This window comes from Leptonychotes weddellii, unplaced genomic scaffold, assembly GCF_054177405.1.
Source record: "Leptonychotes weddellii isolate Sample4059 unplaced genomic scaffold, ASM5417740v2 HiC_scaffold_2978, whole genome shotgun sequence".
Lineage (NCBI taxonomy): Eukaryota > Metazoa > Chordata > Mammalia > Carnivora > Phocidae > Leptonychotes > Leptonychotes weddellii.
Window position 1 is genome coordinate 716 of NW_027893496.1, and position 12,261 is coordinate 12,976.

At 34.8% G+C, this 12,261-nt stretch overlaps 1 protein-coding gene across 1 annotated transcript; it reads right to left on the reverse strand.

The window, feature by feature from the left end:
- Positions 1-1,961: 1,961 nt before the first annotated feature.
- On the reverse strand, positions 1,962-6,000 carry LOC145719074 (dystrophin-like). The gene is made up of 3 exons (XM_081810597.1): positions 5,857-6,000; positions 5,288-5,461; positions 1,962-2,297 (listed from the first exon to the last, which is right to left on the reverse strand). The coding sequence occupies exons 1-3, from the start codon at positions 5,983-5,985 to the stop codon at positions 1,977-1,979; spliced, it is 624 nt and encodes a 207-aa protein (XP_081666723.1). The 5' UTR covers positions 5,986-6,000; the 3' UTR covers positions 1,962-1,976.
- Between the last annotated feature and the right edge of the window lie 6,261 nt (positions 6,001-12,261).

Here is a 12,261-nt window from a genome sequence, read left to right on the forward strand (position 1 = left end):
AAATTCAATGACTATTTCATGCAAAATTTACTTTTGCAAAGGCAAAGATTTTGTGCAAATTCTCCAAGGCAAAAGGAAAAAGAAGGCCCAGACAACAGTTTATATTTGAAAAAACAAAGAAACCACCTTTTTCCAAAATATACATTTTCTTAATAAAAAGGTATCCAGTAATACATTATTTTAATGTAAAGTCACAGAGGTCAAACTATAAACTCGAGTATAGAGAATAGCTTTCCAGAAATTAACAAATTGTAGAATTAGGATTACTATTAGAGATTCTTCAATTGATGTTAAATATAGAACAAGTGGCACCTGTAAAGGTCTATAAATACTAGAGGAGATACCAAGTGCAGATACAACTTTGCCCTCTGTGGTTATCTTTAACACAATGATAAACTCCTCCAGAAGGATTTAAGGGTCTTTTATTCCAGAGGTAGCTTGGTGGGCTAGACAAGCTGGTGAAACGTATTTTATTTCAAGATTATCCTCATGGTTTGCTATTTACTGCGTATCAGTGTTCCCTACTTTTTGATCCAATGAGAAGGAAAATACTTTGCCATAACATGACAGTTGGCTCTCTTTCAAAATATGTGAAATATAAATTCAAAGGTTTTTAAAATATAAAGATTATCAACTAATATGAATAGTTATTTCCAGATTTCCATTTTAATCTAAAATTAACTTTCTCTCAGTGAAAAGTAAGTTGCAATCAGTAGCTTTAAGACCCAACTGTCTATCTGCTCACAGGGTGAAATGTTAGAAATCTGTGTCTGCATGGCTACTTCACAAATATGGACAAAAATTTATATTTGTGTCAAAGATGAAGCGATAGTTTTCTCACTGATGTTATATTTAATAAAGTTGAGAACTTGAGCCATTAAAATATACTCTGTTCTCCCCATTGAACCCAGTAAATCTCTTTCAGTCAGAATGAAATTAAAATGTATGCATTTTTATTTTTTTCTGCTTTGGCCCTTATTTTATTTCATTCATCTCTCCCCAGTAAGCATTAGGAGAGTGAAACCATCCCTCAATACTCCTCACTTAAAGAATCTTGCTTAAAGGACTTAAGCTTGTATTTATTCGTAAATGGCCATAAATGCCAACAATAGATAGATTATTTGCATAAGTTTAAGAAAATAAGCATGGTATTTATTAATAAAATACACATATTCTCTCAAATGCCACATAATATGTCAAACTATCGCCATTTTTTAAGCAAATGATTATTTTATTACTATGTTAATAGTTTAAAGATTAGCTGAGCACTAAAAAATATTTTAGAAATGTAATGTAAATAATAGCATAGAGTAATGTAAAATAATAGCATAGAAAAAGACAGGTCAGTCCTTGATGTTGACAAGTCATGCCTTTATGGCTACTTTTTATGATTACTATCATTATTTTGAACCATCAAAGTTTTAAATCTATAGGAAATATACAGAGAATATTTGACTTGAGTGAATTGAGATAACTATCCCTAGTCATTCCACTGTTTTGGAAAGGGGATAGAGAGATGTAAACATCCTTAATTAACAGTGACATGGAATTGGTCATTGGACTCTATCAGGACAAAAATACAAAAAAACTAATCGTAGAGCAATAGGACTCAACTGGCTAACCATTCTACCTTATTAACGAAATGTGGTGGATTATACAAGGCTTGCCACACAGGGAAATAACTTCTATGGACTGTGACAACTCTATTACACCTAATGTAGTCTATGTGGAATGTGTCAACTCCATTGTATCTAAATGTAAGTAAGGTCATTAGTTTATAAAAGGCTCTAGCCTTTAAATCATCACAAGTAAATTTATCCAATGAGAAGGCCAAGTTTAGAACAAAGAAACCCTTTTAGAATTATCCAATGGGCCAATAAAAATCTCTCTGAGCTGTACATATTTTTTAATGTAGATTGGAAAAAAGATCCTTATTGATTAGTTATTGTTTCTTAATAAGAACTGCACATGGGAATCTATCTCTGTCTCTGACTATGCATAACTGTATGTACATAGCTATGCATGGAGAGAAAATGATTAAAACTTTCTAAGATTATTTGTGCATCATCGCTGCCTCTTGCTTTGCCATTTCGAAGGAAAGTGGTAAGTAGCCCGTGTCTGTGGTTCCAGTGCACACGCACCTTTGCTCCCAGCTCATTATAATGCAATTTCAAAGCCGTGACTCTTTCATCAAGCTCTTTAGGGTTTTCCGTCTGCTTCTTCTGTACAATCTGACGTCCAGTTTTTATTACCATTTCCACTTCAGACTTCACTTCACTCAGACTTTTATACAAGTTCTAAGTTCAAACATAAAACAAAACATAATAATAAGCAATAGTGTCTGAATTACACTATAACAGTGAATAAAAAGAAAGAGAAGTAGAGATCACCTTAATTGGCATTCCATGTTTACAGTTTTAATGAAGTAGGATTTTGCAGCTATGACCAATATCTAGCTTTTGCATTGTCTGTTGATTTAATGTTTCTATTTGCAATTATATACAGACATGCATAAATGAGTATATTTAGTTTTACAATCCAAGTTGGTAATGATTATTCCTAAAAGTTGTATGATTTCTATTTCAGATGTTATATAATGCTAGCTGTGAATTTGGAAAAATTCATTTACCCCTTCACCAGGTATTTATTGAGAGCCTAGTACAGCAGGTATTACTGGATTCCCTAGACAATCAGTGGTGGCTAAGACAGACACATTCATTGCTGTTCTCACATATGTTAGTGGGAATAAAACATCTAAATTTCCAGATCATAATTTCAACATAAATTAAGTCATATATAAGGAAGGAAGGTAATTTTAAATATGTTAATTACATTATACAAATGTATTTTCTTAATGGGGCTGATTAATTCAATATAGACAGACACAAAAATATTATTTAAAAACTTACATATATATATAACAACCCTAAGGAACACATGTATTACTTCACAAAAGTACACTGCAGTGTCATCACACAAAGTATTTTCCTGGAAAGATATGTGTATGTATGAATGCGTGCATGCAAACACATATGTATATGTATATATATGTAGACCGGCATATATAATACTTTACATTGTTGCTTTAATTTTTTCAGTGGTAATTGTGAACAACTACCCTTTTTATTGGTACTAAGAAATAAAGTTACTAGCAGGTAATTGCTGCTTCTTTGGAATTAGAACAAAACTTGGGTTTATTTTCTCTTCTCAGTTTAAAATCAATGCCTAAAAACACTTTTTTTGTAAAGGCTGAGCAAATATCTTACTCATTAAAGCTACGTACATAATCTATTTCCATCTTGATCCCTTCTTTGATGGTTGTTTTGTGTTAATATTCCTTTACTAATAATTTTGGGTTCTTGTCTGAGCTTTCCAGATGATTTTTTTTTTTACTTCATTTTACTTTTATCTTAGAAATTACACATATATCTTGGTATGTAGAAACATTCAATCAGTAACTGTATGGAGGGAATCAACTGTGTGAATTTTGGAATCAGAGATATTTTCTAATGATTTATTCTTTAAACATTAAAAAAAAATCTCCATGATTTACCCTTATGTTGAACGTTCAAAGTACCATTAGTACCAAACTACCAAAGCCATTAACCCCATGTCATTCAGTATGCAGAGAAAGTATCACTGAGGGAGGGGAGTATCCTTCATATTTATTTGTGTTCCTGTTGGGAAGACTTTTTTTTTTTAAAGATTTTATTTATTTATTTGACAGAGAGAGAGAGACAGCGAGAGAGGGAACACAAGCAGGGGGAGTGGGAGAGGGAGAAGCAGGCTTCCTGCCAAGCAGGGAGCCTGATGCTGAGCTCAATGCGGGGCTCCATCCCAGGACCCTGGGATTATGACCTGAGCCAAAGGCAGATGCTTAACGACTGAGCCACCCAGGTGCCCCAAGACTTTTTTTAATTAAACAAAAATGTTGAAGGCAAAGGCAATGATTACAGTGCATGCAGCAGGGCATCTTAAGTAATTTAAAAATATATAAATGTTGTAAAGAAAAGATATCCTTCTGGAAGAACTACTTGAATTGCTCCTGACATTTAAACCAGAGCCCTGACCAAACTGAGCAAGAACTTGAAAATGTTTCCCTGTAAAGGGTCAGGGCACAGTCACAGCTGGTTGCAGGGAGGGTTGTTTTCACCTCATCTTTACTAGCAGACCAGTTTTCTGATGTACCGTAGAGACCTGGTCATAGAAGGGAACAGCTGTCCCTTTGGGAATATATTTAATCATGATGGTAGTATACTGGGCTCATTTTGATTTCGATTATTTTTGCATAATTTAAGAGGAGATAGCTTCCTACAAATCCCTAATGTTGTTCATCTAATACCAGCTAATAATTATACATTACGATGTTCAAATTTTCTTTTTCAGGGTGGGAATGTTTATAATAACAATGCCACTAAAATGCAGCCTGTGTTATGAAGGAATGTCACTGCATAAAAAAATTCCATAATTTCACAAAGGAATACACATATCTACAAAATTTGTGTTAAAAGATACTTTCCCACTCACAATAATATGACTGAAATGCATCTAAAGAGTTTCTTTTAAATTTATGTTATGGAGTAAAAGCAGAAACGATACGTAAAACACAAAGTACTAACTAGATAACCTTTTTTACCTTTAATGTTAATAATATTCAGGGCTTTTATTTTGTGTGACTTTCTACTCTTAGCCCATAGCAAACAAAGGGTTATAATAACAGTGGTATTACTCTAGTAGATAATTCAGCCTTATGTTGTCAGAGGTATCATCTGCCTTGGCGAATTTCCAATAATTGCAACAAAGGACACAGCTCAAGATCCCACAATCCTGTGAAGATTTATGCTGCAGGCTAATCATATGCCTTCCATGCCTTTTTATTCTGTCTTTGAGATCTGGTGGCATTTCAGTGCATGTCCAGCACTGATGCTGAATGGAAAGCTACCAGGGTTTGGAGGAAGAGCTCCATATTCAAAGTACTATAAGAATTAAACAGAGGGACTTCCTCTTATATTCTGCATCATCCTTCAACAATTACAGATTCAAAAAAGACACCTATAGAGGATGTATTCAAAGGCTACTATTTCAGTAAAAGTTCTTGTCTCTCAACACACTTGTGCGAACTTTTGTTCTTAATCTTAAAATTACATATTATTAATTATTATAGTTATCTGAAAACAATCTTCTATTATAAAGGAAGATCATCATCACATACCTCTTTTTTCTTTTCCCCCACAGACTGCTTAATAAGGCAAGGAGTAGCTGTGTATTTGTCCCCAGAAATACATACCACACAATGATTTAACTGTGACTGTACTACTTCCTGTTCCACACTCTTCATTTCCAACGCAGGCAAATGCATCTTCACTTCATCTAAAATCATCTTACTTTCCTGTAGACGCTGCTCAAAATTGGCTGGCTTCTGGAATAATCGAAACTTCATGGAAACATCTTGCAATTTTTTCTGTAAAGACAATGTAAGAAAGCACCTGTATAATTTCACATTCCAAACAACAAGCAGTCATATTTTTGTTAATAGATGTTTCTTTATTCCTGAAGATATACAAGATTTTAAAAAGTAAGGCATTTTTTTTTTCACTTGTCTAGCACAAAGAATGCATACATTTGGGAGAATTCAGTAGTTGTTCTGAATGTGATACTAAATAAAAGGTAATTTATTAACCTACTTTATCCTTAAGATGTACAACCCCCCCCAAGATCTATGTTATTTATATATCATATTGTAGTTTTCCAATAATGCCCTTAATCCCGATTTTTTCTAATGACCAAATTGCCTAACATAGACCACGTTTTAATATGCAACTAGAAGAAGTTCCTTAGTTTATGCAGGATATGTACCTGTGCCACATCAATTTGGGACAGTACCCTTTGGGCAGTCTCCTTTCCCTGGTTATGTTTCTTCATTTCTTCTAAACTGATCTCATGACTTGTCAAATCCGATTGGATTTTCTGTTGGGAGGACAGCATTATTAGTCAGCATGCTCTGCAGGTTATTGCAAAGAATAACTCACTTGCCAAGAAGATGAAATTCAGGAACTCTCTTAAAGCATTATTACAAGGTAGCCTCCTTTAAAGTGACAATAGTTTGTTTTTGTTTTTTTTTACTTACCAAAAGTTATCAAAAATGACATAGCTTATTTCTCTCCTATTTGGGTTATTACGAAAAAGAAATTATCCTTTCGAGTCAGTGATAATGCATAGCTATTTCAGATATTTTCAGAAGGAAATATCTGTTTATATCTAATATGAATGACTGATATTCTTTTATCTTTGAATTTACACTCAAATCTGACTAAAGACATATATATATCAAACCTGACTGTGATAGGATAAGATATAATGAGAAAGTTCCATGTAGACAATATTCATTGTGATATTTACTCATTCTGCACTATATTTCAGTTAAATTTCAGGAAAATTATGGATTTAGGAAAATGAAGTAAAATCCTTTAATTGGCTTTGCTTTTTGTCTGTTGGATACTTAAGAGTTTCTTCAAGAGACTGATTTTTGAACTTTAAATAACTATAAAAATTGCTGTATTTTCTATACTGAGTAGACATTTTTGATCGAGCTCTATTTAGAAGTATGTCTGTATTTGACTTGTACACTTCTGAGCCTGCTTCAGGAGTCAGCCAAATCATGGAGTGTGCAGAGACCAAAACAATAAATTCATTCATTTATTTCTGCCAGTTCCAGCAAAAATCAGCAAGTTGTCAAATTATTCTAATTTAAATATCAGTTGCTGTCAGATTATCACAAGTAAGTTAGAAAAGAAAAGAATTAACTTATACCACAGTGCCCATAAAATTTTCATGCAAAACAATTTGTATAATGCATATTAGTATAACCTAATTTATACCAACTGGAGTCAATTCCAGTACATATTACTAGAAAATAACATCACTTTGATTAGCAGCTCATTACCACAGAGAACTACAATCTTGCAATGAGTAGTGTGAATTATCCTAAAAAAATGGGTTGAGTAGTGAAGGAGTTACTTAGTATACAAGGAAATGTACACATATGCCTTAATATCATTCCCTAACATATTGATCCTAACAATTATAAAGACAAAGTAATGACGAATTACTTAAGTAATTACAATTTTGGCATAAAATAATTAAGAGCAAGGACTCATGCAAATACATACTATATATGTATATATATATTTTACTATATAGATAGATATAGATATAGATATAGATATAGATATATCTTCACTGGTTGAATTACTCCCTTGTATATAGATATATGCTATCCTCCAGAAACCATGGAGTTCGGGGGTTAGGGATCCATATAAGTGCACAATAAGATTATTCACAAAGTTATAAATGCTAAAGAATCTACGAAATTTAATGGGGGTATGTAGGACAGAGTAACACTTAACAAGGAAATGAATAGATGTCATAGGAGAGGTGATGTTAAATCAGAACTCTGAATAATTAGTAAGCATCACTGGCAGTAGCAGATGCTTTAGGGGGAGGGGTTACGATTATGATATTTTAAGTGGAAAATGCTCACCCCCTCAAAAAAGTAGGTCAATACTAACCATGTCTGTGCCACATAAACCTAGCCGCTCCCAAGTCATAGATGATTAAAACATGGACAATGCTTATGCCCCATTAGGTCCATCAGATTCTCTCTCAGAGCTGCAGGACAAAGTCTGGCCAAGCTCTGTGGGTGCTGAGAATCGTCACATATGCAAGGAGACTGTGCTTAAGAAGTCCGCAGTTTACAGTGTCAATTGGGGAATAGCAAAGGTCGATGACTAGAAAGAGAAGATAGAAGTAGATGCCAAAAAGAGAGGTATAAACAAAAATACTGATGGCTTTCAATCACAGGCTGAAGGAAATGGGACATTTTCCAAAGATGGCTGTAACAACAGTTCCCATACTATGTGCTCCTCTTACCACTCCCCCATTAAGAGGTGGAGTTTCTTTACCTCTTTAAACCTAGGTTGGCCCTTTGACTGCCTTGACCAACAGAAGAGGGCAAAAGTAGTATTTTGTCAGTTATGGGAAAAGCCCCTAAGAGGACGAGCAGCTTCAACTTCTACCTTTTTGGAACATTGACTCTTAAGATGTTCCCTCTTGGAACCCATCTGGCATGCTCTGAGAAGCCCAAGCCACATAAAGAAGCGGTGGGTAAGTGATTCAGTGAACGATCCCAAGTGAGCTTTCAGCTACAATGAGCATCATCCTTGGAAAAGCTAAGTCCAGTGCAGTTGAGCTTACATGCCATGGCAGAGCCAGCCAACAACTGCCTACAATCCCATGAGAGATCCCAAGAGATAATGATAAATAGCTGGTGCAAGTGACCAAAACACAGGCTCTAGTCCATTCCTGAGACAAATTTTATTCTTGCCCTTAGCTTCCATGAGACATCCCTATATACCAATGACAAACTTCTTCCCCTCATTTTTGTTTTTTAGTTAATTCAATTGTGCTACTTCTGCTTCATTGTTCTAAGTAGTATCTTTGATAAGCAAGGAGATAGAAGTTTTAAAAATAGAAGCATTCCTGATTGAGGGAAAACAAGGTACTCAGATGAGGTAATAAATGGCATGGGGAGTTTGGGAGAACTGAAATAATAGATAATGAACACACAATGGCAGAAATATAAATGGAAGAGGTATTTAATAACCTCATGTCCCAAATGAAAAAACTCTAATTTTTCAATATGAAGAGAAAGGTTAAAATTTTAAGTTCATCAGAATCACAGATAATAATAGTTTTACTGCTAATAGTTAATCTAATAATTAAGGAAACCTGCAATGAGAGAATGCGATTATAAATTCAGTAATACTTTGAAATGAATTTGAATTTTTCAAATCACTATATACACACATATATAGCTACATATGTGTATACTTTTTTTTTCAAAAAAGCAGTGTGCACCTGTACAATTAGTATTTATTTTAATGTACTCTCAAACATTAGAGGGCCCTAATGAGGGCCAGGAGAGAGCCATGGAAAACAAGAATTTAAGGGATATGGAGAAGAAAGAAAGCACCAAAGAAAGAAAAGGAAGAGTCCAAGAGAAGGAGAAACAGAACAGCCAGGAAAGATAAAGGGTGCCACTTCAATCAAGTGATGTAAGAATTTTAAAAATGAGGGAGAAGTCAACAATGTCAATTTTGAGACATGTCAAATGAGGCAAGTTCTAACAAGTGTACATTAGCTGGTCAATGAGCACTGTAGCTAGAAGAGAGTCACTCGTAAGTGCAGAACTTAGCTTTTCCGAGGATGAAGCTTAAAGACTAGGAAACCCTCATCTAAAAATAGTTCAAATTATTTTTGAAGAATTTTGTCTCACCACATAATGTATTGTGGTCAACAAGGAACACGTATTAAGGCTATGTAAAAGGAGCCAAGGGATGAGAGAGATTTAAAAAAAAAAAAGAAGATAATTGATTAGAAAAACCCAGTGGGAAGCAAGAAGGAATGAAGAGCAAAGACCAATAATCAACAAAAAGTACTGACAGAAAGACAGGTGCTACTTTTTCAGAAGCCCAAGGTAAGACATAAAGATCATTTTTGATATAGAAAGGCAGAAAGGGCTTCTTACTTGATGCTCTGTGTGAATCAGAACAGAAGACTGTTAAGAGAAATCTGAACTTATATTTCAGGGCTCTGGGGGCACCTGGATGACTCAATTGGTTAAACATTCGACTCTTGATTTTGGCTCAGGACATGGTCTCAGGGTTGTGAGATCAAGCCCCGCTGAGCCCAGCCTCAGGCTCCTTGCTCAGCGGGGAGTCTGCTTGAGATTCTTTCCCTCTTTCTCTCTCCCTCTGACCCTCCCCCGGCTCGTGTGTGTACACACACGTGCACACGTGTGCACACTTTCTTCTCTCTAAAATAAATAAATAAATCTTCAAATTTCAGGGCTCTGACTTATCCCTTGAGCACCAAACCTTTCTGAAGCTCAATTTTCTCATCTCTAAACTGAGGATGTTGATGACAAGCCAGTAATGAAGCATTATCAGTAGTCCTGGGAAAATTCTCATGTTTGCAGTAGACAACTACACTGGTTTTGGTAAAAAGATCAGATGTTATAGTGTATGTAAAAATACCTGTTCAAGTTTGCACAAATATTTACTTCCAAATTGTGTCATTATGAATTATTGATTTATAAGGAAGAGATTCTTTTGGTATCCAGTGAGGAGGAGAGAGAAGAGGGTTGAGGAGGAGTCTAAAGGAAAATGATGGAAGTCGCATAGTCATTGTGGAAACTGGGGATGGAAATTGATGAGAAAAAAAAAATAAAAGATACTCAGAGGAGAGTGCCCAAATTATGCATCTGCAACCATATATATCTACATGTTTTTGAAGCCCTTCATTTGTCTAGTACTCAAGCTAAAGGAAAAAAAATAATAGAGGAAAAAATGAATTATACACGTATTTCTTTAGCCTTTTATACTAGAAGGGTAAGAGAAGAACACTGAAGGAAATCATCCTCATCATCATCACCACCAGAGCAGACATCTGTGTCAGCTTTTATATGACGATTCACACACATACATTTATTTAATCACCTAATCAAACTAAGATACAAGTTTATCATCCTCATTCACAAATGAGGGTAGAAATGTTGACTTGTCCAAGGTAACATACCCAGGAAGTAGCAAACTCAATGTCCTCTGAACAACTATACTTCCTCTTAAATTATGATTCCAAAATAAATGTGTCCTCCATATGGACATTGGTCAGACAAGACAGAGAGTGCATCTCACAAATGCAATTTGTGCATTAATAGTATTTAGTTTATGAATTCAATTCAATAAACAAGTTGGGCATCTACTAGTCAATTCCATATAGTGAGAACAAAACTATTGCCCCTATTCTTAAGGATCTTTTATTCTAGGAAGATAGAACATAGAGATATAAATTAAACTAAAATTAGAAAGCAGAAATACATGTAATATAATTTAAAAAACCATGCTATATGATAAAAGAGAAGAGGCACAGTCATTTCTACTACAGAATCTGGTAAAATTTTAAGAAATTGTCATAATTTAAATTACATATGGCTGTGAAGGGGTTTTGGAGGGGTAGAGAATAAGAAAATGGGATCTCATTCCAGGCTATGAGAACCATGCTAGCAAAGATTGGGCTTGGAACATGCAGAGTGTGTATATTCTGTTTCAGGGAAGGAAAAACTAGATGTGGGTAGAGTAAGAATTACTTTGGAGAGGGGGATTCGGTGTGAAGCTACTGAACCTTAAGTTTCAGGGCCCCTTCCTTACGAAAGACTCTCTACAACTCAGCATTTAATTTTCTATCTCTAATTGGTATAAGTATTGTTTTTTCTTAAAGACTGCCCCTTCAAACCTGCCTCTTGTAGCCTGGCATTACAAAACAAAGCCAAGATAACTTAAGTGATCACTGAAACACAGGTCTTCTGATGATAAATTCCACACATGACTCATAAACAACAGGAATGACAATGACTTACAAAAACACAACCCAAAACTGAACCTTTGTCACCAGGATATGTGAAGGACCATGTAACATGTAAAAGGAAAGTTTGGCAATTTAGAACTCAATGCAAAGCATTACATGGACTTGAAATATTCATATTTATATCAAGCTTTTAGACAGTGTTGAGAGGCTAAGTGTCTATACTCTTAGAAAGATCACCACTATTAAAATCATTAAAATGGAAAAATTGGTTTTGAACATCATATAAAACTGGAATTTTATTATAATTTATAGGCAGCCTTTTTAGAAAAATTCTCACATCTATAGTCCTGTTCTAATATGATTAGAGATCTAAATTTCCTTATAAATTAAAATTATATGTGAAAAAAGCCCAGTGAGTAAATATATTTTGGAAATTAAGGATAAACGTGTCTGTTATACAGGACATCTCAGAATATTTCGTATAATAATATACACTGTGATATCAAGAGGAATAGTTCTTTGCTCAAATTACCCTTTTGCTTTCTCTCTCTCTTGCTCTTGCTCTTAAAAAAAAAAAAAAAAAGGTAGGGGAGCCTGGGTGGCTCAGTCCATTAACTGTCTGACTCTTGGTTTCAGCTCAGGTCATGGTCTCAGGGTCCTGAGATCAAGCCCTGTGTCAGGCTCTGCGCTGAATGTGGAGCCTTCCTAAGATTCTCTATCTCGATGTTGGCGGGGATGAGGAGAAAGGGGAACATTCCTACACTGTTGGTGGGAATGCAAGCTGGTGCAGCCACTCTGGAAAACAGTATGGAGGTTCCTCAAAAAGTTGAAAATAGA